This window comes from Platalea leucorodia (assembly GCF_965183815.1).
Source record: "Platalea leucorodia genome assembly, chromosome: 16".
Taxonomy (NCBI): domain Eukaryota; kingdom Metazoa; phylum Chordata; class Aves; order Pelecaniformes; family Threskiornithidae; genus Platalea; species Platalea leucorodia.
The window spans coordinates 12827812-12854149 of record NC_138838.1 but is presented as its reverse complement, the minus strand read 5'-3'; the positions used below and the strand labels follow the sequence as shown (position 1 = coordinate 12854149).

Below are 26338 nucleotides of genomic sequence, written 5' to 3'. Positions count from 1 at the left end.
AGGCCGAGAGGAGACGGGGCCCGGGCCCCGACACAGAGGACAGCCCGGCCCGGCAGCAGGAGGGCGCAGGCTCGCTGCCGAGCGCTGCGAATCAGCTTCCTTCTGTCAGAGGCGCCGGGGGCGCCTGGGGAAAATGGCGGCGCGGCCCTCGGCCTCGCCGTAGCCCTGGAGGACCGGGGGCGGCGCGCTCTCCCCGCCCTCCGCGCCTCTCTATGGCCGCGCTCTGCGCCTGAGCGTGTAGGTGTGTCGTCCCGTTCCCCGCCCCGCTCCCGGCTCTGGCTTCGGGTGGCGCTCTATCCGCCCCGGCGGCTCGGTGGTGGTTCTGGGCGGCGGCGCTCTGTGCCGCGGCGGAGCCGTCTCGCTGGCCGGGCGGAGGGCGGGCTTGGCGGAGCCATGGCGGCCGTGCGGGGCCTGCGGATCTCGGTGAAGGCGGAGGCAACGGCGACAACGGCGGAGCCTCGCGGCCCGGAGCCTGAGCCTATGGAAGTGGAAGAGGGCGAGCTGGAGACCATCCCTGTGAGGCGCTCGCTGCGGGAGCTCATTCCGGTGAGGGGCGTGCGGAGGGGTCACGGGCAGGGGGGACGAAGGAGGGACCGGCTCCTGAGGGGGTGAGGGTGGCGGGGAGGGGGTCTGTAAGGGCGGTTGGAGGTGCCTTGGTGGGAAAAGGGGCGACATGGGGTGCATGAGGGGAAGCGGTAGGGTGAGGGTGGCGGGGACTGGGGCCGTGAGGGGGCTTGGAGGTGTCTGAGGGGAGTTTGGGGGCAGGCTGCAAGGGGGGGCGGCCAGGATGTGCTCGGGAGCGAAGGGAATAAAGGAGGTGGTGGAAAAGAGGGTTTGGGGTGCAGTGATGGGCTGTAGAGGAAGGCTGCGGATAGGAGAGTGTAAAAGGAGCGCCTGAGACGAGAAATGTAGGGGACACCTGGAGCAGGGAGGTGACGGCGGGAGACCCGAGTCGGAGGCGCTGGGGATCTGGGCTCTGGTGGGTGGGTTTTGAAGATTTTCTTCCCCCCCCCCCGCCTCATTTTTGCTATTTGTTCCTGTATAAGTTTTAGTAGCGTCAGGTTTAACACCTAAAAATGGGTCAGAGTTCTTCTAACCTCCTAAGTCGTCTTTTGCTCTCAAAACTTCTGTGGAAATTACTTGAGAAACTAATCTCTAATTAGCTGATTTACCAACGTGCTCGAGCTTCGACCAAATACGTGGCCTAAGAGACAGCACCCTGTTGTACTTCCCTGTGCTCCATGAGTCAACCTTAGACAGTGGGTTTTTTTAACTTCAAAAATAATGCTTATTTTGCTTTTCTTTTTCTTTTTAATAGCTCTAAACATTTGGCAGCTTTAGACAAACTTTGATGCTGTTACTAAGAAAAGCAGTTAGATTGTGTGTACTTTGGTATTTCTAAACTGAGGCTGGCCTACTTTCTAGAAAAAGTCCTTTAGCCAAAATAATTATTGCAGCACAAGTATAAAGAACACGTTTTCTCCTGAAAAAAGCAAGACTTTCTTCCAGCTGGTTCTTCCAGCTCCAGACTTTTGCCAGGTGATGGTCCTGAGGGTGCTGGAATGAAGAGGTGCCATTTTTACATATGCATACAATGGAAGGGACAGAATTGGGTCATTGGTGCAGGGTCTGTGTGGTTTAGTGCAGTCTTGTGAGTTCAGCAGTCCTGACCGATGGAAACGAAACTTGTAATTTTTTTCCCACGTCATTCTCCGTTTTTACTCTTTATCGGTAGGATCGTATCAAAACAGTAATGTTTCATCTGGCTGGTATTTGGAAGATGGGTTTGAAATAATGATAGGAATAAAAAAGTTACTTGTTTAATTGTGGATATAGCTTGGTGTTCTGACTTCTGAGACTAAAAGCTGCAAGCTGGCAGTTCAGGAATCAGGTATCGCTGTCAAATCTGTTCATGTTTTATAAGGAAATTATACCCGAAACCAAAATTGTGGAAGTTGATAGTTAGGAAAGGTGTTCGATGACTTCCCCTGTATTGCTGAGAGAGAGTAAAGAAAAACCTTAGCAGTGGCAGAGACAGAAACTAAATTTTGCCAAAGGAAAGAATCCTTGTAGTAAAGGAAGTTTGGTTCAGTTCGTATGCTTTTACCTTCACTGACATCAGCGAGAGTTATTGCTTGTGTACCTGTCTACCTAGGGATGTAGCTTGGAGTAAGGATCGAGGGAAAGAGGATGTATGTGTTGTAGGAATGGCCAGATTTTTTTTCAGCATAGCAAGCGTGTTGCTTTTGGTGTTCATTGAGATTTCACCACCATTTTTCTTTGTTTCAGGACACGAGTAGGAGATATGAAAACAAAGCTGGAAGTTTCATTACTGGAATAGATGTAACTTCCAAGGTAATTTTTGCACTGTGGTTCTTCAACATGTTCTAATTATTGCTACTGGAAAGGAGGAACTGTTTCATTTATTTCTTCCCCAGCATGCACAGAAGCTTGGCCCCGTGTTCAGATAGCTGGCATTTTTCAGCAACTAGTGAATTCTCCTTTTGTTGGTTGTGGCCTGCATCAGGACCTGATATTTCTTGTAAACTGTGAGAATTAGCATTTTTAAGTTACAAAAATTTGTGTGCCAAAAGCTGCAAATGTTTCTATTGAAATTGCCGTGATGCCACTCAATATTGCACAACAAAGCCCTTTGAGACAAGTCAGCTGCGGGTTTTCCTCTTAGGTGAGTGACAGAAGGAACAACGAGCGCTTGGCAGGAAAATCTAGTTTCGTTGCCTTGTATCTTCCAAGGGCACCTTATTGTTTAATTATTTAAGGCATAGTTTGGAGAATGTGAACAGCAGTTGCATTTAAATAACTTAAAGTTACATAATTCTGTGGAACTTCAGAAATTTAATCCCACAGCTCATCTCTGTACATTTGATACCAAATTGGCAGTTGTTTCATATTGTACAATTGACCACTGTATCCAGCATTTGGTAGCAGAGAAAAAGCATTCAGTCATATACTTTATAGGCCTGATACAATTTTACGTGTTCTCACAAATATGAATCCCCACCACAACAGTGTGTTGACAAATGACATGAATTCCCGTTGTGTGTTACTGAAGCTCAGAAGATTGTGCTTATCAAAGGGTACAAAAAGGATTCCAGATGAAGACTGAAAATCAGCTTTTTGGCTTCAATATCTACCTTGTGTTACTGTAATCCGGTAAAGAATTTGAAGTTTCCCTAGTTAGGGGAAAGCTGTCATCTTCTGTAACGTTCTTTAATGATGCAGCTCTGAAAAACTTTAAGAAATGTGGTCAAAGATGTTTTGGCAATCTTTACAAACTAGTAAAAAGCCCATGCTTATTTGGATATCATTGCTGGCAGTTTTTGCCTAATCACAGTTTGTGTTCCAGATTTGACTTTGGTTAGGAACATCCAAAAATCTATAATTCTTCCTAATAAATTCTGTAGAATAAGGAGCTTCTCAGTCCGTTTCAAAAATTGCACAAGATCCACATAAGCTGTTGCTCATGAGCTACCTAAAAGCAGCTTGAATTGCCAGTCTAAGTGAGATCTCTAGAGTCAGCACTCCAGGTAGTGCTGTTAAAGTCATGCTCGGAGAGACAAATTTACATTTTTGTACATATTTAAAAAACAGATGGGGAAAAATCTCTTAAAAGACTAATTTTCCATGTGGTAGAAATGCTTGTTCTAAGAGAGGTTTTTTTGAGCACGGCCTCTGTACGTTTGTTAGGAAGGAAAAGATAATGTTACTGTTCCATCGTGGAGTCTGAGCTTGTTTTCCATGCATCTTCATTCCCGTTGTGTTGCTGGACCTACGTGAAAACTGTTACATGGCACAGAAATGTTTCAATGAATTATTTCTGCATTCTGAAAGATACAGGTCTGTTTAGAATTAATAGAATTATTAATATAGATTGTTGCCATCTAGTGAATTTTATTTTAAATCTCTTGTTGGGAATGCTGCTGTGATTCCTGTTTTGAGTGCATTGTTTTGCATTTTGCAGGAAGCGATTGAGAAAAAGGAACAAAGAGCAAAACGCTTTCATTTTCGAGCTGAAGTGAATCTCGCCCAAAGGAATGTGGCGCTGGATCGGGACATGATGAAGAAAGGTACAAGTTTATCCCACAGTCAAGAAGAAAAGATCCCTTTGTTTACTTCCTCACAGTTCCGTTACTTGATTTATTCTATAAGATTTCCTGCATCCCAGAGGCTTTCCCAGGTCACTGCCAAAAGAAATCAGTTTGTTTGTTTGTTTGGTTTTTTCCACATTTTTCTTTTAATGTCATTACTTCTTAAACTACTTGACAGTTACCATTTTGCTCCTTGTTTTACCAACTCCAGAAAGAAGAAAATATTTTTCGTGTACCTTATTTACTGTTTGGCAATGGCACCTAGTGCTGCGTGTCCAAGATCCATCTTCTGGATCAGTGCTGCTTTAAGAATCTTTAAATTCTTTGAAAAGGCCTGGGTCGCTGTTTGTGTATGAGCGGAGGACTCTGTGCTGTACGCACAGCGGAGCTGGACTGACTGCGCATGTGCTCCTAGGTGGCAAGCTGGGCATGGTGGAGTGTAAGCAGCTCAGCCAGGAGATGTGTGCACAACAGATTGGCGCTTTTGGCATCCAGTTAGTTCTCGAGGCTTTTTTTTTTTCCAACTGGCAGCTTGGACCCCCTAAGCCGTGGCCTGTAGCAGCTCTCCGTCAGCTGTTGCAAGGGGAAGTGCTTTGTACACGTGTCCTGGTCGCAGGCCTCGTTGGTATTCTGGCTCTCTAGTACTCAATGGTAGTACTTTGGCAGCATTTAAAAAAAAAAAAAACAAAAACGTTTTTAAGGCAGTTTGATTGCTTTGCAGTACCTACATCTACCAATGGTTGTAATGTTACCTCTTTTTAATTTTCAATTTATTAAAGTTTTGCATTGTGGAATAATAGGTCAAGTTATGGTGTTTTAGAATGGTGTACATCATAATTTGCTCTCATTAGCTTCCCTTTAGCTTATTTAAAATGTTTGCTTTCTAAACCCATATGTTACTAATATAAAAGCTTGCTCTACAGAAATAAGTACCAGTTTTGTATCTCTTCCTCTTTATAGCAATTCCTAAAGTGAGACTGGACACAATTTACATTTGTGGGGTGGATGAGATGAGTACGCAGGACATCTTTGCCTACTTCAAGGAGTATCCTCCTGCTCATATTGAGTGGTTAGATGATACATCATGTAAGTAACGGAGTCTTTTGTCGGTAGTTCTTACTCTTTTTTTTTTCTTTTAATATCGGTCGTAGCTGTACCTCAGATGTCTTAGTGGCTTTCAAAGTCACTGATCTTTGTCTCAGTTTCCCTGTCATTTGCCTTAGTCAAAAGAGATTTAGAAGGAAAGAATTAATAACATGGGGAAAATCAAACCCACTATCTGGCTGAGTATTTATTATTGGAAAGAGATAGCACAGAATAACTTTCAGGTCTCTAAGTGGGGGGGAAAAAAAAAGTCTAAAATTTTGTGCTGCTTACATCCTGACATGAATCGTATACCTGCTTGTGAGTGTCACAAAAGATGACGTTCTGAGAGAAGGTGATTGAGCTGTGGCGGTCAGGCAGGTTGGTATGGTTTTGTGCTGTGAAGGAGCAGACTTGTTGCCATAATTGTTTAGTGCATTCTCCAGGAGAAATTAGTGGGTGGAAGAAGGTAGCAGCTGAATGTGATTTACATAGATTGGAAAAGGAATGTGAATTCACATTGCAAGGGCTGTTTTGCGGAGCGAGCATGCAGTGAGATTGCCAGAACGATATAAGGTTGTTGACAGTCATGCCTTCTTCAGTGATACAACAGACTGTACAAGAGCTGTTTGCTACGGTTGGGCACTGGGTCATGGAGCTGGAAGGCTCCAAGATTGTCATGCGGCTAGAAATCCTGTGGCAGAAATCATAGAAAAAGAAGGAGCCAGTGCAGGTTTTCCAATTGGATTGGGATTGCTGGAAACTGGTTTATTGACGAGCATGGTTGAGACCTGAGAATTAGTAGCATGGTTCCCTGGAACGACCCTGAAGGAATTACGTTCGCGTGCCAGGTATGCTACAAAATACTGGAAACCTTGAAGTCGCTGTGTGTGACGGCTTGATACGCAGCCACAAGCTGACAGAAAATTTGAAACGCAGTGAGCCCTGGGCGGGCAGTTGCAGTGAAGAGCTGCTAGATGAACCGGTGGTGATGCGTAAGCTAGCAAGCGCACAGCTTGACCTGTATCTGAGGCTGCGTTTCTAAAATTGTCTGATTATCCTTTTTCTTAAGTGTTACATGCGTGAATTTGGCATGGAAAGAGAGTGAACTCGCAGTGCAAAAACGCAGGCTTCAGAATAGTAAGAGCACTTTACCCAATTATAGTTAAAACACATCTTTTTTTAGTGATTAATTTTCATGCTCTGAGTTAACGTGCCAACTACATTTGGTGAAAATTCAAAAAAAAGGCATTGTGTTTTCAGCATAAATTTGCATCGCAGCATGGTAAAAGTGTTAACATTCCCAACTGAATTACATCTCACGATGTCTTAGTGCAAAGGTGAATTTAGGCTGTGTTCTGTGTTTGAAACTGATGAACATGAAATGATAAAGGCTTTGAAAATCTGGATATGTGAAGAGCAGGTAGGCATACATAAATGAAAGGTTATTAGCTAGCCAATCGTTGCAGTCAGTATCTGGGTGTTCTTCACCTTGCAAATCTTGTCTGTTCAAGTAATTTAAGAGAGAATCTTTTATTTTCGGACACTGTATAGTTTTCTTGATATCTGAATACACTCTGCTTAACAGCAGAGCAATAAATGGCATTTGTTGCTCTGTTTGCACTGAATGCATCCGTGCAGAAAGCTTTTGTTCAAAACCTGTTTATAAGCACTTTTAGCTCTTTCAATTTTGGCATCTATAAAATGCTTTTAATTGGCCTCAGAAGTTATATTTTAGTACCATCTGCTGATACTTAGGGCGTGTACTGAATCATATTGTTGACCTGTGTATGCTATAATCTGTGCTCAAGCAGTCTCTCCTATTTTCCCCTATTTTCCTGCTTTTCGGAAAAGATTAACAGAATTCTGCAACAAGGTCCAAGGTTCTGTTAAATTGCCAAAGGGAAAAAAAATCGAGGCTTCTTTCTCTCCCCTCCCCCCCCCCCCCCCCCCGCTTTTTTCCCCCTCCTTTTTTTTCTCTGTTTTTCCCCCCTTTAATCGCATTTGTGTGCTAACACGTTCATGAAATACACTGACCTTGGTTCAGTGTCCTAATTTCTGTGCTCAGGAAGCAGTCTCTAATATATATGGTTGTGCTTTTCAATGATTTTGGGTTTGATCAGTTGTGTGTTTGTTGACATGTGATGAAAGCTGTGTGTTCTCCAGCTTAGCAAGTGTGTTAAAGAACAACTTCCCCTGCAGAAGTATATCTGATTACTGTGCTGTTGTGTCACTATATAAGAGTGTTTCTGAACTTTTGTTAGTAATTCCTCTCCAGAAAGGCAATGTATGTGACTCTTTGATTATACAAACTGCATTTTGTTTTTGTATGTGTTTATATATGTCACAGGTAATGTGGTCTGGCTTGATGAAGTAACAGCAACACGGGCTCTAATAAATATGAGTTCCTTGCCTGATCAGGAGAAAACAAAAAGCAGAGAAAACAATGAAGAGAAGACAGCTGAAAAAGCCAAGAAAGGTAGATTGAGATATGCATATATAGACATCATCTAGTTAAATCAACGGAACTTTAAACTTGTGCTTGGGTACTGCATAATCTAAATTACTGAAGGAGCTTCTATCATATAGTTTCAGGTAAATGTATTCTGCCACTTTAAAAAAGGCTTTCATCTTGGAAACCTTTTGAAGAAGCTGCTTCTTAAAAGGTGGGTTGGAGCTAGACCAAAAGCAGTAACTCAGTCGATACTGAACATGTTAGATGCAGGGTCATATTCAGCTATGCTATTTATAGTGGTACGTGTTGCACAGAACACACACAGTCTGTGTGATGTGCGTACAAAGGCAGTAAAAGGATGGCTTCTAAGTGTGGAAAAAGCAGATGTAAGAAAATGTCTTACTTTTGAAATACCACAGTTGATTCCTTTCTTCATACACCACCATCCTTCAAGCGTGCCGTTCGCACTGATGTGAGCGTATCGCCTCACCACTGTGGGTATCGTCTGTAAATTTGGCTATTATAATTTCAAGAAAGAAGCACACTGAAAGGTCAGCTATAAAAGAGCAAAGCAGGGAAAGTACATATAATGTTGTGATAAATCTGGTACCTGAATGCCTTAATTGTAAACTTATTTTACGGGTGTAAATTAAAAATCTTTTTCTACCTTAGGACTGTTTTGCTGTTAGGCTGGTGTGATAAATTGCTGTGGTTCCAAGTACTGTACCACACAGCACAAAGCAGAGAGAGATGTTGTATTTATTAAGTCTCCCATAGATTTTGCTTAAACATGCTAGATGAACAAAATGCAAATAGCCAATCTCTCTCTTAGATATTTGCAGTGCTACCAAAAGCCCTTCTGGGAAGTTTGGGCTTTAGAGCTTTGTTAAGCTTGTGGATCCTTCTAACTCATCCCCTTTTCTTCTTGTTGCTTTTCTCCACAATGTGGTAGCTCCTCAACAGTCCGTGTGACTTTAATTTTTGGGCAAATGTTGATAATGCTTCAAGTAAGACTTGTTATGAAGTTTTTGGAGATAAATGACTGTCTTGTTTAAGTGGAGCATAAATATATGTATTTAATCTTGTTGGCTATAAATTACATATTGCGTCATCATTGCACCACATCTTAAAATAAAAATGTCATCTAAATTACTCCTGTTCATCTGGAAAAGCGGGATATTAGATAAAGTGCAAACTGTTCAATTACACCTTAAGGTGTGAGATGCATACAGATACACTGGAGTAATCTGGCTTAGTTGCATTCCTTCTTCAGATAAGAATTTGAGGGCTATTTAGGCATTCAGGGAAGCAAGAGACTAGTTTTTACTGTGAGAAGTGTGACGAGCTTATCATTTGGGGGGAAAAAGTGCTTAAATGCTGTCCCTAATGGAACTTAATTATTCAGGCTTGAATTTGGCTCATTCGTTTACCTGAATTCTCTCTTTGGTCTCAGTTTGGTTAATTGTGCTTTACGCTTTTCTTTTAACTGGGGTATGTCTTCAGGATCTTTTGAACAGCTACTGCTCTCTATTTTAAGTTTTCAAGTCTGTTGTTGGATGAGATTAAGACAAGGAACCCTGAAATAGAAAAGAGGTTTTATTTTAGTCTTATGGCTATGAAGTATTTTGAGATCTTTGCAAATGATATTGGTATATGTTGATAGTGGTCCGTATTCATTACTTGGGTTTTTTTTTCCTTTTTCCTGAGGACTGTTTGGAGAAAAAAAAATAATTCCAATGTCAATTTTCTTACCTTGAGCTAAAAAGAACCCTGAAAAATCTATGCAAGCATCTCACAATTTTAGTAGTTCTGGAAGCGTGCATTCTTATGTTAGTTATGTGTTAGTTATTTCACTTCAAAATTAAGTCACTAAGGTTTTTTTTTTCTCTCTCAGAAGCTTCTGTGCTTTTGAATAATAACCTGTTTTACATCGTTAGTATTGGATACTTGCAGGTACTTGCAGCATTTTAAAGGGAGGCTGAAGGAAATAGACTTTTATATGCCTTTTACAGTCTTGCCTTTGCTGATCTCTGTCATACCCTGAAATGCAGTGCAATTTCATTTGCTTTCAAAGAATTAATAATCCATGTGTGCTGCCACAGGCAGTTATCTGCACAGAGGCTGTCTAGTTAATGTTATTCTGTGCTCATGCGTGCTTCAAATTTCTGTAGACATTTACCGTTTTGATTATTCTCTAGGCTGCACAGAAGAAAGGATAACACCTTCAGTTTCATTTCAGAGAATGTAGGTAATAATAATCAAATGTGACTGACACACTAAAATGGAGGTTATTTCCCCCCCCCAATTATTTTCCTTCTTAGAAAAACAGGAGGAAAGTTCTGATGATGAGACAGAAGAAGGCGAGGTTGAGGATGACAATCCAAGTGACGTTGAGGTCAGTACAGAAGGAAAGTGAAAACACGATTACAGAAGTTTTGCTCTGACTGGTGTAAAATCTTTATAACATTATAGTTTTAACCATATATATTTGCAACTCACAATTTAATTATCAAAGTAAATGAGGTGGGGAAATGACATGAAGTGCAGATACGCTGTTGGTGAGAATAGCTACGTAAGAGTGTTTTGTGAAAGTAGATTTTTGAAGAGCGCTAGGGCATCCAGCACGTCAGAGCTAGGCTGGCAGCTCCGCTCTGCGGAGAGGAGGCAATGAAAGAGCAACAATGGAAGGCAACGGCCTTTCAGCAGCGAAGGCAGCGCTTAGAGACAAATAGGATTTAGGCTGTCCGCAGAGACGTGTGGGAATCGGCATACGCACTGATGTTTTGTAAGCGATTTAATCTTCACTGGCTGAATATATAATAGGTGTGATTAGTATTTTCTTTAGGAATGGCTCAGTGAACACTCGTACATCATGGAAGTCTGAATTTTAGTTTCTGTAAAGCAGATATAAATGAAAAAAAAAAAGCCTTTTAGTCATTGTGTGAGGGCATGAGAACCTGTTAGTAAAACCATTTAGATATGAAACAAGCAAAAAAATCAAATAGTTGTTTTTCAGTGTCCAAGTTGTGCTATTTATTTTCTGCATTTCAGTCGGTAATATAGTGTTATTTGGCAATTATTGGATTTAATAATCTGAGATAAGGTTAAGAAGGAAGAGAAGGAAATATTTTAAATCTTTAGGGCAAGTTACTTTAAAAATTCACATTAGTTTGTCAAGAAAAAAAGCAGAGTTCATTTGAACATAATTTGAAAAGTAACTTAATAATCAGTTGATTGCTTCTCTGTAAGAAATCCATTTTTGTTCAACAGTAATTTCATTTTTGAGTCCAAAATACCTTTTTTGCCCCCCAAAGTTGGATGCCCTCTCCCAGGTAGAAGAGGATTCTCTCCTGCGTAATGATCTTCGCCCTGCCAATAAACTGGCTAAAGGAAACAAGCTATTCATGAGATTTGCTACTAAAGGTAAATGAACAGCTTAACAAGCATAATGAGTTAATCACTTGTTGTAATTTTATTTGTTGACTAATTAATGACTTGAAGTACCTAATTTTTATTTGCAAAATTGTTAGGTTTTTTTGCTAATCATTAGGTATTAAGATTTTGCAATAAATCCCCATTTACTCTGTGAATTAAATTCAGTGCAAGTTGTATGAAAATTATTGTACATAAAAATTTTACATTGGGCTCGGCATTCTTCCCAGTACCGTAGAACAGGCTGTATGGTGCCCTTCTCCACAGAGGTGAATTTCACTTTTTAGAAATACGAAAATTATTGGAGATGCTGATGAGGTATTAGTGGAAATTTATTGCTAAATACAGTTGAGATATTAAATTATATTTATGAGTAAAATGAAATTCCATCTGATTTCTGGGCCATGTGGGAAGTGACACATAAAGAACAGAAAGGTCATGAGTAAGCTAAGTACAGCCTCCAGCAGTTGCAGTGGGATGTAGTGCTCTCTTAAGCTGCTATGTAGAAACTCAGTCTCTCTAGAATTAAGTTTCTAGACACAAATAAAACCGTGGTGGTAGGAGAAATTTCAGAGGTGTCAGCAAAATGGTATCCTTTGTGAAGGAGACGGAAGTAATGCTGATCTGTAAGACATATTCAGTCTTACTTTCACTCTCTGTGTCTTTGACTGGACAGTTATTTATTTTTGTGCTGGTGTTGTATATTCTAAGAGGGAAATATTCCTTTAATTTATGTTTTTTTCAGATGACAAAAAAGAGCTGGGAGCTGCAAGGCGAAGCCAGTATTACATGAAATACGGCAATCCCAATTACGGAGGCATGAAGGGGATTCTTAGCAATTCTTGGTGAGTATTGGATAGAGGAATTGGAACGTTGCAGGTAATTGGACAAGATAGTCTAAAACTTTTAATTTGTGGATTTTCTTTCTATTCAGTTTATGTAGATGCTTCTTATGCGTAAATAATGTTTTTGCAATGTGACTATGAATTTGCAAGGGGAGTATTTTCTCATGGAAATAAAGAATGTTTATATTCAAAACATTCAGCACAGATCTCCGACATAGGCGTACGTCTGCTGTTAAAGCGAGCGATAATTGCACATGCTTAATGCAGGACTGAATGTGGCTCAGTCGTGATGCCTTTTCTGTGACAGGAGTGTCATTCTTTTTATGGTCATTCAGGAAACGAAGATACCATTCACGTCGAATCCATCGGGATGTGATAAAGAAAAGGACACTTATCGGGGATGATGTTGGCTTGACTCCTCCTTACAAACATCGTCATTCAGGTAATTGATGCCAATATGTCAACCCTGTAAGAAGACAGCTGGGGAGTGGAGGGCTGGAAAGGACCTGAAACAGTGCCTCGTGTAATCCCCTGCCGTGCGTGGAAGTGAAGTGTACTTTTAAAAAAAAAAAATCTATAACTTGAATCACATTTTAAGAGTTTGCAGGGAACAACTGAGGCAGAAGCTTCACGCTGCTCATTGGCTTACCAAGATAGCTGCTGCTTTTTATGTGGCATTTTTGTCTTACAAATTTAGGACATAGGGGCTGTAGCATCAAGGGCAACAAGACGACATAACTTCTTTAAACGTCTTGGCAGTTTGTCATACTTGCTGTGTCAATTCTTCCATTCTGTGAAAAAGCAAGCTGTAGATGTAGAACAATAAAGATTAGAAAATTCTATTAATTAGGCTTGAATATCTTCAGCTACTCCCTAAGGTGGGGGGTGTGCATTAGAAAAAGAATTAGTGTAAAAGCCTTTGACGTGAGACAAATACAGTGTCAAAGTTTCATATGAGTGGCGTGTTAAAAATACAGCCATGGATGTATCAAATCTCATGGAAGATTTTGCATGTTGATAAGGTACTGCTTTCTGAAAAGATACTTGCACGCTGCTGTTGACTAAATTTAAGTTGTTGATTTATATTTAAGTCAGTATGCGTGTCATGGTTTAACCCCAGCTGGCAACTAAGCACCACGCAGCCGCTCGCTCACTCCCCCGTGGTGGGATGGGGGAGAGAATCGGAAGAGTAAAAGTGAGAAAACTCGTGGGCTGAGATAAAGACAGTTTAATAGGTAAAGCAAAAGCCGCGCACGCAAGCAAGGCAAACCAAGGAATTTGTTCCCTCCTTCCCGGTGGGAGGCAGGTGCTCAGCCATCCCCAGGAAAGCAGGGCTCCATCGCGCCTAGCGGTGACTTGGGAAGACAAACGCCATCGCTCCGAGCGTCCCCCCCTTCCTCCTTCTTCCCCAGCTCTCCCTGCCGAGCATGGCGTCCTGTGGTGGGGGACAGCCCTGGGGGCAGCTGGGGGCAGCTGTCCCGGCCGTGTCCCCTCCCAGCGCCTTGTGCCCCCAGCCTGCTCGCTGCTGGGGTGGGGGGGAGGCAGAAAAGGCCTTGACTCTGTTTCAGCACTGCTCAGCAACGATGAAAACATCCCTGCGTTATCAACACCGTTTCCAGCACAAATCCAAAACACAGCCCCATACCAGCTATGGTGAAGAAAATTAACTGTACCCCAGCTGCAACCAGCACAACGTGATAAATTCATACCAAAAAGCACGCACGTATCTTTAGTATCGCTGCTCACAGGACTTGAAAGGATTATCGCGGAGCCAGCGGTTGTCACATTAAGCCCTGCAAGATCGTAGGAATTGTTATCCTTGGTTCAGGAAGCATGAACTGCACCTACTCCGGGAGGCAGCTGTACCTTACATACTCAGGTCAGCTTTATGCCTGAGCAGGCTGCTGAGATAGGGAACACCATGGGCTATTTTTCTCCTGTGGCAATTTTCTTCCACTTAGGCTGTTCTGTAGTATGGATTCCACTTAGAATATTTTGCAAAATATTCTCTCTTTAGCCTTAGAGAACTACAAAGACTCGTTTGTAGTGGGTCATTTTTCCCCCCTTGGTTTTAAGGTACCTTATATGAATGATAAACTTCAGTTTATCAGAATCAGTTTGTCTTGCTACAGGCTTAGTAAATGTTCCTGAGGAGCCTATTGAGGAGGAAGAAGAGGAGGAGGAAGATCAGGATATGGATGAAGATGACAGAGTTGTGGTAGAGTACCGTGATGAACTGCAAGCGTTCAAACAGTCCCGAGACCGCAGTGCAGCACGGCGATCCAGTGCTAGCGCGTCTGATTCTGATGAAATGGACTATGACCTTGAACTGAAAATGATATCAACACCCTCTCCCAAAAAGAGCATGAAAATGACGATGTACGCAGATGAGGTGGAATCACAACTGAAAAATATTAGGTAAAAGTTTCTTATTTACAAGTATCAGTGAAAAGGCATTCTAAATTCTAGTTAGTGACAGAGCTGTCAAAGCTTAAAGACAAACCATTGAAGCTACTTTTTCAATTCTTAACATAATTTTGTAGTAGATACTTTAAAAAGAAATACAAAATGCAGAAACCAGTGATACAGGCTTTTAATTACAATTAACATTCTTAAAATATAGCTTCCTTTGCGGATTTCTGTAACCCTCCTTGTTGATAATAACGAAGCTCACAGTGGAATCAATGGAAATGTATGCGAGCACAATTAACTTCTTGCATTTCATAGCTAGGCCAGGGAGAAAGAACTCCTTTCTCTTTTCCCTTTACCCTTTCCTCTTTTCTCAGAAAGAATAATAACCCTTAAGTGTTGATGACAAAAAGGAACTTATGTTCATTATGGGCATATTAACCAAAATCGCTTATATTGTAGGTTATTTTAATAACTTTAACATGCGTCCTTTCAGTAGTATGATTATACTTCATTATAATGTCAAGGCCTTTAACAATTTTGAGGTTGTTTATCTGCTCTGAATTTTGACCCAGAGGCACAGCCCTAAGGAAACAAACCCGATGCTTGCCTTGAAATGGATACTGAGGTATTGATGGGATTATTGCTGAACTTAGGATTCTGACTGGAACACGTGCTCTTCTCAGTAATGTTTTTACCTCTGTTTCTCAGTAAAGAAATCCTGATATTACGGTTTTCTATGATGTAGTTTTACATACAAGCAGACTTAAGAACTATACTAGATTTCATTTCATTTAAGGGACATTAAATCTATTATTATTTTATTTAGGAATTCCATGCGAGCAGATAGCATAGCAACCAGTAACATCAAAAATCGGATTGGCAGTAAAGGATCATCAGAGAAAGTTGCAGATGTAAGACTACTGCTAGAAGAAAAACGTCAGAATAATACTGGGCCACGTCAGCCAAACAGCACTGTAAAATCAGGTAATTTTAAACTCTTAGGTTGTGCAGAACTGTGACTGGCTCGTTACAATGGATATATACACTTCACACTGCAGCTGAAGAACCTGAGGGAATTCTGTTCAGCAGCAGTTTCTGCATCCATACAGTTAATTTTTCCTCACTAAGAGACTGCATTGGGGATTGCTTTGGGGAAAAATGACGTACATTTGAGTGAGAGAGTGACATTTATTTTTATCCAATTCATTTGCCTGTTTCTATTTCCCCCCACTTTTTTGATTTGCTCACTCCTTGAGGCAGAGATTCTGTATGACTCTGAGAAATGTAGCATGGGGGGGAAGCTCATACAAAGTGAAACGTCAAACGCTAGCTACTTACATGAAAGAACGTGTATTGCATGAATATGGACGTGTTTTTCAATTGACAGGGTTTATTTCGGGGCTTAATTGACTTGCTTTTTTGACTCAGGTGTGTGTAATTTCAGCTACTTCTGATGTACGTAGTGTCCAGAGGATTATCTGACTGATAAGTGAAAGATACTTTCCTGTATCAATGTAACGTAGAAGTTACGTTAGTATATTTTACCCCTCTGGCACATTTTGGGGTTCTGACAAGTTGACACACAAATCCTGTGACTTCCTTTGTATGTTTTTGTTTGACCCCTCTTTAAGGCTAGGAATATCTAGCTAAACCAGACAAACTTCAGAATGCAAGACTCGCATCATGAGTTAAATATCAATATATTTAGGATTCTTATATTCTGGTTTTCATTTTATTCTGCAAAATATCAAGCAGTATTAGAATTCTAAAGCGAGGTATCTATTAAGAATCGTGGAAGGCATACCAATTTTTGTATAATCATACCTCATGCCAGATGCATACACGCTGCGCTGCTAAAAGAGAAATGCAGCAAGCCACGGAATAACTTACTTTTTCGATCTTCTGGACATAGCACAACCTGAAAACATTAAATGTCAAATTTATTGCCAAAAAAATAAGAAAAATGTAATCTGGATAAATTTTATTGCAGACATTGCCAGGACTGAGATCTGAGTGTGAAAGACTTAACGAAAAGGCTACAGAAAAGATAAAACCAGAGAATCTGTCTAGTTTCAAGTTCTTCAAATTGTGCAATTAGCTGGCAGAACTAAAGTAAATGCATCATGATTTTTGTCATTTTAATCACTGAAAATATCCCTAGATGTGCGGCAAAGACTGGGAAAAAGACCACATTCTCCAGAAATGAAGCCTCCAAGTAGTACCTCTGCTCCTCGTCGAGAGCCAATATCAGATGTGCATAGCCGGTTAGGAATCCCCAAACAAGATGTAAAAGGCCTCTACTCTGATACCAGAGAGAAGAAATCAGGTTAGTTTTATGGAGAAAGTGTAATACTGCAATGCCTTTGATTTTAGAGTAGAAGAGAAATTTCAGCAGAAAATCATGAAGGCTGTTCAGTTGAGTGAAATTAAAGAGGAATTAGGAAACGTTCGTTCAGAGCTTTGAAATCTAAGTACATGTATCGTATCCTAGAATGGTTTGGGCTGGAAGGGACCTTAAAGACCATCTGGTTCCAACCCCCCGCCGCGGGCAGGGGCACCTTCCACCAGACCAGGCTGCTCAGAGCCCCATCCAGCCTGGCCTTGAGCACTGCCAGCGAGGGGGCATCCACGTAGGTAGGCTGAGCTGAGTATTTTTGTCCGCTTAAAAGTAGAGGTCCGCTTTAAAACTGCGGTCAAAACAGGGCACTAAAACAAGTGTATTGAACGCAGCGGCACTTCGGACCTGTGTGTAGCATTCTCTGGAAATGGGAAACAGTGAACAGGACTGCACTGAGCCTCCCATGTTTGAATTTCAACTACTGCTTCAAAGCGTAGCAAGTTCCGTGCCAAATGTTAAGGTGGGAGGAGTTTAAAGAGATGCAGTGAATTTAAGGCTAGGTTCCTCAGACTTCCTCCAGAATTCCTCTTAGTCCTGTCTTTTTTTAAAAAATGTTTGTTTTTCACCTAATTAGGTAATTTATGGACCCGATTAGGGTCTGCTCCGAAGACACAAGAAAAGACTTCAGATAAACCTGAAAACTCTGTGGCATCTCCAGAGGAAGATGATTCAGAGCTCCAGCGGGTTTGGGGTGCTCTCATTAAGGAAAAAGAACAGTCTCGGCAAAAAAAGAGTCGATTGGATAATTTACCATCTCTACAAATTGAAATCAGCCGAGAAAGCAGTTCTGGATCAGACACTGAATCATGATTGTTTGTACTTTCTGGTCCTCAAGATTGTGACTCTGCAGTGTGGCGAGATTTCCTTTGCCCAAAAGCTGGACACCGGCAAAGGCTCTGCAGCGAAGGTTCCAGAAGCGTCTCTGTTCCTTTTATACAAAAATAGACGCGCATACCACTTGAAACCTGAAGCAATCACGTTTGTCTGGAGTCTGTGGTCGGCCCTGGGTTATGTAGGGCATTGTCATATATGTTTATTACAGCAAACCTGTAGTTAATTCTAGCAAAACACTTCTCCCCAAGCTTTGAACTTAAGAGAAGAGGCAGAAATGCTCTGTATTTTTAAGATGACCATTTTTAACATGGAGCCTTTTAACAAAATATTTTTCACAGTTCATCCAAAGAACAGGGCATTTCATAATCAACAGCATGGCCTTGCCCTTCTGGCTCTTACCAGCGTCTTTCCTTTCCTCTTGGAGTAATAACAGTAATGCTTCCTGGGTAGGCAGCCAGCAAGGATAAAGCGTGAAGGGAATACCGTGTGCCCTTCCTCCAAAATACTGAATGTAAATCGAAGTTACGTGTTTCAGTACAGTGAAATTTCACATAGGATCCACGTAGCATCACTGCTCTCGAGGAATTCTGCTCGTTTATGGTGGTGATACTATGTCCTGCTGTAGTAGGGATCGAGATGTTCAAGACTGCAAAGTTGGATGTTTGAGAATTGTGTAAATTCCCAAGGGTTTAATTTTTTTTTTTTTGTTACATGATGAGAAATTATATTTCTTTCATTTTATCTGTATTATGTTTTGAAGAAATCTAACAATTGAAAGGCGTACACTTTTATATTTGTGAGAATTTTCCTGTTGGCCACGGTGAAAGCTATAGTGGTGTTTTCCTATGTGCTGTTTAACTATATATATATATATAATATATATTAACTATATATATATATATAACTGAAAGAGAAAAGGAAAACTATAGGATCACTGTCTCATGTCAATATTTTTGAATGTTCTTACTGTATAGTACATGTGGATGTGCACATGGTTGACTTGTTACATTCAGCTTTTTTGCCCGCATACCCTCTCTGAGTAGGAAAAAGGTTTGATCAGTGTGCAACTGCAGTTTTTTCTTGTTGCCTATGGCGTTTATTTTGATCGCCAAGAATTCTAAATAAGGAATAACGCTAGCACATCGCATTCTGGTAAACCGAACAGGTAGCAAAAACATTGTCTGCTCCCTTTTGATAGTCTGAAAATTTGTTGGCGTTGTCCCTATTTCCTAGGTTCTGTCAGTCCAAACCGCCTGTGAATATCTCTTCCCCTTTCTGCTTTCTAACAAACAAATGTTTTATCTTTTTTCCCCCCCTATTTTTGTACTAAGTTGAAGTAGGTTTGAGGCTTCACAAAAGCAAGGAATCTGCAATTAACTTTTCTTATTGCTTTATTATGTGTAAGAATAGCAGCATGTTTAAAGGTAAAACTGAAAGGTACAGTGACTAGAAGGGTAATCTGGGGCCCGACTGGGCTTCGAGCCTTATTATTTCCTTGTTTTGTGACACTCATCCTTGATTTTATATTTAATTATTGGATATATAAATATGTCTCATAAAAGTACTGTTGAGAGTAAATGACTGCAATGTCTGATCACTGTAATAATTCATTTTAAGGTGTGCTTTCATTAATACCCCTTCCAAAGCCTTCAAACAGAGTCATACCCCTGCCATACTCATTTCTCAAGATCCTGATAAAATTTATTTAACCGGTGTCTTTTTGCCAGTGAACCTTTGTATTGTGTTACTGCTTTGGATCCGTTCTGACCTTTCCTTCTTCTGAAAGGAGATGGTAGATACCAATCGTGCACCTGGTCTATGAAGACAGGCTTCTGCACCGCTGTGAATCTCTGCATGTTTTTAAGCTCGGCCGCTGGTTGTGGCCTGCTGTTAACGTCGCTGATAACCACTGTGTTTCCGTGTACGTACGAGGGGCAGGCTGGCTGGCGCGAGGGGCGGAACGGGAACAGAGGATCTCTTCAACCGATAGAAAAGATCTGAACTAATGGATGCGTGAAGTCGAGAAAAGCGGCTTCCAGGCAGTCAGAAATACTTCCAGGCAGTCAGAAATACTTCCAGGCAGTCAGAAACACGCCTTAGCAATGCCTCCCGTTAGCCGGGTCTGTCACCGTTATGGTTTGGGGGGGGCTATGTGTGGTAATGAGACCGTGGTAGCTTAGCTGCAGGAAAAATAGAGGTTTACTGTTGAAGGGACCTGTAGAGTTGTTTGTGATTGAGCGCGTGCCTGGTTTTGCTTTTGCTGATGGACAGAGAAGCCTTGAAAAGTGTTGGCTGGTGTCGGGAATTCTAGCTTTGGTCTTGGTTACCTGAATGTGAGCTGCTGGGGTTTGAGAATTAAAAATAGGCACTGAATCTTTAGTGAATGCTTTTTCCTCAACATGGTTAATTTAAGTGCTATTTGACCTAGAGCGAGATTGCATAGAGAATTTTGTTTTAAGTCCCCTTCTCTTTGTGGTCAGCCGTTTTGCCCTTAGCTACCGTGTTCTTGATCTTTCACGGGACTCCCAGATATTGTCACCTTCAAGGAATTTGATGCAGAAATTAACGTTCTGATACTGAGACGTGCGACCTGTGTGTTTTACTGAAATGAACTTACCTTGAAAATTGCAAGAAGGAGAAGTTTGGCTTTGGCTTTTGCTGGAGGATCTAGGTCTTGGAGGGAAAAAACGTTTCTGAATTGTAGGTGACTCGTTACAGGACTGCTACTAGTCCTTCTTCTAGAAAGTTTTGCTGTTTTAAAAAGGTATTTTTTGGTAAATAGTTCTGGTGACTGTTACGCTGTGCAAAAGAAATCATCGTGGGGGCTGCAGGCTGTGCCGCAGCCGTCCTCGGGCAGGCCCTGGGCGCGTGGCGTTTATGAGGGTGTGGGGTTGGGTTTTGGTTTTGAGGATGATGGCTGATGTGTTTGACAGGGAGAAGGAAAGCAAAAGACCTTTTCCGTTCAAGATGACATTATAATGTGAAAATAATGAAACTTTTATTTAAAACAGCTGTTCTGTTCCAAATAAAAGTGGTCTGAAATCGCACTGACCTACCCAGTTTTGCTGGAAAACACATCACAAGGGGCAGCGCTGCACCTCTTCAGGGTGCAGGGCCTGCGGCCGCTCCCTCGGCTGCCCTGAGGGGACTGGGCATCCCGGCTGCAAGATGAGGGGCCCTGCTTCGAGGTGTCGCCCGTCCCAGCCCAGGCTGAAGGAACCCACTTTCCTGCTGCCAGCCGAGTAGGGGGGTGCCTAAAATCAGGGTCCTGCCGGCCCAGCGAGGCTGCGCGGAGCCCGCCCGGGCCGCGCTGCAGAAAATGGACGCCTCGCCCTCCCCCCCCGCCTTGCTGGAGCAGTGGTACGTCCGGTCCCGCCCGCCGCGGCGTGGTACGTGCTGCCCCCCCCCCCCCGCCGCGGGGTGGTACGTCTGGCCCCCCCCCGCCGCGGCGTGGTACGTGCTGCTCCCCCGCCGCCGCGGGGTGGTACGTCCCAAGCCTTTATAGGCGGCCGCCGCCGCCATTCCCGCCCTTTCGTCCTGCGCGGCTGGCGGTGGTAAGGTGCGCTGCGCCGGGACGGGGCGGTTGGGCGTCGTGGAAGGCGGGCAGGGGGGAGGCGGAGGCCCGGCTTGCGGGGCGAGGCGCCCTCACCGCTTAGCAGGCTGAGGTGAGGGCCCTCCCCGCCGGCAGCGGTGGCGTCCGCCGTGCCTGCGGGGCCGCTGGGGCCGGGCCCAACCACTGGAGGGAGCGAGGGGGGGCGCTGGTGGCGCGCGGGGTGTGGCTCGGAGCGCGCGGCGCCTGACTCGCTTCTCCCCGCAGGGCGGCCATGGAGGCGGGCGGCGGCGCCCCGCGGGCCGGGCTGCGGCGGCGGCGGCCGGGCGAGGTGAGCGGGGCTCGCCGGGGTCGGGAGGCCCGCGTCTGGGGTGGCGGCGGGCATTGCTGCTGCCGGCTGCCCGAGCCGCAGCCGCGGGGTGCTTGCGGGGAGCGGCGTGGGAGGGCAGAGCCCGCGGACATCGCTTGCCGCCTCCTCCCGAGGCTGTGGGGGTGAGGCCTGTGTGGTTGGTGCTTGCCGTTCGCATGCCTGCTGTGCATTTCTACTTTTACGACGCTGTATTTAGCGAAGAGGGCGCTTTTTTTGTTTGTTCGATGTGCCGGACCCTTTCTGTGCAGTGAACGTTGCAACCCAGAATTGATGCTGTGTGGAGTTTAAATTTAAAACCCGCCCTTGTGGGGAATGCAATTGGCAAGCTGCGTAAGGGAGATTTCAAAGTTTCCTGATTAAAAACAGTTTAGAGAGAATTGTTGACTACTAAAAGCAATCTGATTTTTATACAATAAATAAAAATTTTGGTGCTTCGTGATACAAACACGAACGTGAGTGGAATTACAAGCAGACCGTTCGTGGTGAGGTTCTGGGTTTTTTGTTTTTCTGGATAAACCTACTTTATTTTTTAAAATTGCTGCTGAAGAATATTCTAGTAATGCTTCTTTTGCTTTTATTCCCACAGCAGAAAGATGTCCTGAAGTAAAGAGTAAGTTAAAGTTTATTTTGTACTAAGGTGCACAAAGTTGTTAAGGAAGTTCCAGGCCTTTACTTACATGCTAATGATGTAAAGCAGTTAAATACAGGACTGTTAGTCGAAAATAACCTGTAACAATTGCATCTTAAAAAGAGAGAGAAAACCGAATTTAAACTAATTTTACGTACCATTAAGTTAACAGAGCTAATGCCTCTTATAAATGAAGGGGAAAACGTACAGCTGTTGGTTCAAGATGAAACAATGACTGCGTTTTAAGTAATCAAATACAAAAGTTGTTGGCTGTTGATGATGATAACCCTGAATAGGAAGTGCCGTCAGATGCGAGAACTGACGATAACCTTCTTATTTGTCTGAAATACAGCTACATGCACGCAGAGTTTGAGTTCTAGAAATTTGTCTTCTAGAACTAATACGGCAACTTTTATGTACACTTGCTTTCTGTGAAGAGTGCTCTTGTAATAGCTAACATAGCTTCACGTCCGTCTGTTTGGCTTTATCTGCAGAGCCTGGTCTTTCCAGATCAATGTGACAGAGTTAGGACTGGCAGCGGGTCGCTCTTCGGAGGTGGCCCTAATGTGAAGGTAAGTGGGGAGTTTCACTGGACCGTGTTGAGCTTTATACCTGGTGGAATCTAAGTTGAGAATAAATCAGGCTGCCAAAAACTTGAGAGGCACATTTTGTACATTCAAACTTTCTAGCTCAAATCAATCTGCTTTCCCTCCTCTCTTCCTCAAAATTTAAAGCCCCGTGATACTTAATTTCCTGGTGTCTGTATTTAGGTATAGCTTGCAGGTCTCGGCTGCCATGTACTGATTGCTACTGATGTCTACTAATTGATGTTACGGCTCTTCACAGGTCCTGTGGAAGGCAGTGAGATGGCAAGAGCAGCAGATTGTCCTGGGTGAGTTTAATATTTGGTGTGCTGTTAGTTCAATGATGGTTTTTTGGCTACAGTCTCAGAAACGTTACCTAGTTGAGAAAGTTCTCATTGGCTGTGTTTCTATCTCTGTATATTCTTAGCTCTAAAAGTATAATTAATGAAGTTCTAGGCAAAGAAAATACTTTTATTAGACTGAAATATGGACAGTAAATGTCTAAGCAGCTGTCTTCTGCGCTGCAGTTTTGCCGACAGCGCTGTAGAGCGAAGGGATAAGGGCCTTGCTTCTGCTAGGAATGTATGAGCTTACCTAAAGATATCACGTGATGAAACTAACCGAAAATTGCTGGAATTACCGGCAGATTGACTGGTGGTGAGCAAAGGTTTTTCTGATGATATCCCTTCCGCTAACAAGCGGGTCAGTACTTGGCGTGGAACGGGTAACTTATCCGTGCTGTTGTATTGCAGGTGCTTACGCTGAAAATGTCTGATGAAGAAGGCATCCAGTAAAAGGTGCGCAGGAGCCTGGGGACTAGCGTTTGTAAACACTACGTATTTTTCTGCACAAAGATGTTAAAAAATGGTAACATGTACAGTTTTGATTACACATCTATTAAAATTCTCTCAAAAAAACCCCAACCGGGTCTGGTTTTGTCACTTCACTGCCTTAAGGAATGACTTGCTGTTACACAACACGTTTTTAATAAATATGCTGAGCACTCCTAGAATTTGCTGTATGATAAAGTAGGTGTATGTGCACTGCGGTGTAATTACTGCAGGTAACGTGAATGGATTTTGGCTGTGCAAGCGTTCTGTCTGGTGTTGGTAATTTGCTTGCTTTGAACAGTTTAAACAAGTGATACTAATACTGCTGCTCTAATTACTGGAGAGATTAGGCCTTAAATACCCCAACAGCAAGAAGAGCAAATGCAACCTTCTGTAGCTTGTTCCAGGCTTGCTATTTCTTCATTCTTTTGGCCTCAGCCTTTGTAAAGTCTGCTACAGAGGTAACAGAATCTGTTCTGCAGCAGTAGCGTTCTAGCCGGTGTTCTGAATCTCTTCTACATAATGGTCCAAATGTGCAAATCTACAATTAATTGCTAGATGTGGAAAAAGGGAAGAGAGACTCGTGCTCTGCGACTTGTCAGCATTCTTCAGTGTCGCTAGCAAGAGTGAAAAAGGCCGCTTCTGTGGCGATTGCTCGTTCTAAGGTTGGTCTATGATAAACAGAAGGTAACAAGTTTTGGGGGAATCTTGGGGACTTAAAACAGAGGTACCTGAAGGAGAAAAACAGCAGCTGAAGCCAAAACTTTGACAATTAATAACTGGCAGCTGTAACGCTTCAGTGCTCTTTTTATATTTATAGGAGGTTTGGAAGGTAAGAGTCTTCAAATTTGGCTAGAGCGGCTGAGCGTGTCCACGGAGACAGTTCAGTGCAGGTGTTGCTGATCGGGTTGCCCACTTGGTGTCAGCAGGTGAAAGGTTTTTGTAGTCCTCTTTAGCGTCTGCTTTTTGAAAAAGGTAAACACCGTTAACAAACTGATTCCTTGGGAGTGCCTGCTCATTCTGTGCAACAAGGATCAGGGTAACGTTAACTGTACAGCTCCGAGTAGAAGGTACCTTGGTGCTGCTTCTGGAAGTGAGGAAACTTTCACCCAGTTGGAAGTTTTGCCAGAGGGGGTGTGGCTAGGAAAAAGCCGTTCAGGACGGCTGACAAAACGGTCAACACGGTGGTTTGTGACGAGGACTATTTTTACTGTAGCAATTTAGGTGAGCAGTTCGTGGTTGTCGTAAAATACAGAGCAGGGATATGGCTTTACCCAGGGGCCGTAGTCCACAGAACCCCTGTCGCAGTGCGAGCCTGCTCGTTTTCGTGATGGGACAAGGGAAGAAGCGGTGGTGGCAGCGGGGCGTCAATGTTACACCAGCCCTGGGTCACAGGCGAGGCTCCAGGGCTGCCCCAGCCCGGAGTGCCCTTCCCTGTGCAGCGCAGGGAGACCCGAGGCTGTTTCTGGGCCGTGTCAGCTGGCTGATCGCCCGAAGGAGAGGTGCCGCGGCTTGCTGCTGCCCTTCTGGCATCACGGGTCGGCTCCCCGTCCCTCTGGCGCAGCGGGGAGCCCCGACGGCCGTGGAACCGGCGGGACTAGTGCGTCTCTGCGCTCGGGGCGTAAATCGTGCGAGATGCGGGATTTCGCGGAGGAGTGGGGTGCGTACTTCAGCCGTGGAAGAACAGGTTTAGCGTTTGTCAGAGACACGTCAGAAAGGGATAGCGCGCCTGGTGCTGTGACGCGCGGGTCAGCTAGGCTGGGTTTTCCTAGGAACATCACTGCCGTACACGCAGGGTTTAACGGAGACGTTCAGCTGGGTAATGGAGCAGGCAAAACTTGTTTGGAACCAATTCCTTTCTTTTTATCTCGATGTGTATTTGAGCAGTATGAAGAACAGGCTGCTCCAAGGTTTATTTTAATTAAAATTTTAAAGTAGAGGTACGTTCTGTTCCGAGTGTTTAATGAAACAAAACTATTTTTGCCAGATGTTAAGAGCTCGTGTGTTAGAATGTGTTGACAGAGGACATTTCTTAGCCGATACGATACGCGTTGGAAATAAAAGTGGTTTTAAAGGTTTCAGAAAGAGCACAAGGCATCCGCCCGCTGTTTTTAAACGCGATGCTGTACGCCGTGGGTGATAGCGGCGGTACGCATAGCCACGTGCCCTCGGGAAACAGAAACAGCTCCGCAAAGTTCTGCTCGACTGTTCAACGTGCTGTTTAATTTGCTCAAGATAGGTTTGCTGCACCTTGGTTTTGTAATTGTTCTTTCTTTCTGGTACGTATCAGAATTCTCCCATTAAAACAGGAATTGATTTGGGAATACTTACGTAGGCAGGGCGCGGTTTATCTGGGTTTACTGAGGGTGCGGGTTGGTGGGATCTCTTACAGTTACCTGTCCGCGAGTTTCACTGCAGTATTGCTTGTTTATTGTTTGCGTCAAAACCAAAGCTCCTCAGCAGGGATCCTCTAGCAGGCTGGGTTTTGCTAAGATGAATGAATGTTATTCCTACTAGAACAGGGTGCCTTTCGAATGAAATCGGTGTCCTAAACGTAGCGCTGCGATCTTACGTGGGAGCATATATAATCTTACTGTTTATCTTGCAGTGCTTGGGGGGTGAGGAAATAAAATCATTCTGGTTTGATTACATTTGGAGCACGTCAACTTTACAGTGTTGGGGAATAAGCAACAGAAAAAATCCAGATTTTAAAATACAATTATTTTGGGTTTTCTAAAGGTTTAAGAGAACAGTTGGCAGGGGTCCCTGGAACTTAACAACAGCCACCAGCCACGGATAAATCTAAAA

At 43.2% G+C, this 26338-nt stretch overlaps 1 protein-coding gene and 1 long non-coding RNA gene across 2 annotated transcripts; both read left to right on the top strand.

Annotated features, from left to right (window-relative positions):
- Positions 1-10: 10 nt before the first annotated feature.
- On the top strand, positions 11-20733 carry NCBP3 (nuclear cap binding subunit 3). Its single transcript, XM_082328159.1, has 13 exons — positions 11-546; positions 2290-2355; positions 3983-4088; positions 5070-5195; positions 7543-7671; positions 9969-10042; positions 10962-11070; positions 11825-11924; positions 12260-12366; positions 14057-14342; positions 15163-15320; positions 16498-16662; positions 17309-20733. Exons 1-13 carry the CDS (start codon positions 394-396, stop codon positions 17542-17544), a joined length of 1815 nt encoding a protein of 604 aa, XP_082184285.1. The 5' UTR covers positions 11-393; the 3' UTR covers positions 17545-20733.
- A 372-nt stretch (positions 20734-21105) lies between these two features.
- On the top strand, positions 21106-23765 carry LOC309597975. Its single transcript, XR_014229905.1, has 6 exons — positions 21106-21127; positions 21386-21449; positions 22075-22098; positions 22611-22688; positions 22963-23008; positions 23453-23765. It is a non-coding gene; the product is annotated as an uncharacterized lncRNA (long non-coding RNA).
- Positions 23766-26338: the final 2573 nt, after the last annotated feature.

Excerpts from the sequence above, each read along its gene's own strand:
- NCBP3 (XM_082328159.1), top strand. The coding sequence starts at position 394 with ATGGCGGCCGTGCGGGGCCTGCGGATCTCGGTGAAGGCGGAGGCAACG. Across the intron at positions 7,672-9,968 it reads AGCTGAAAAAGCCAAGAAAG|AAAAACAGGAGGAAAGTTCT; the intron begins GTAGATTGAGAT and ends TTTCCTTCTTAG. Across the intron at positions 10,043-10,961 it reads ACAATCCAAGTGACGTTGAG|TTGGATGCCCTCTCCCAGGT; the intron begins GTCAGTACAGAA and ends TGCCCCCCAAAG.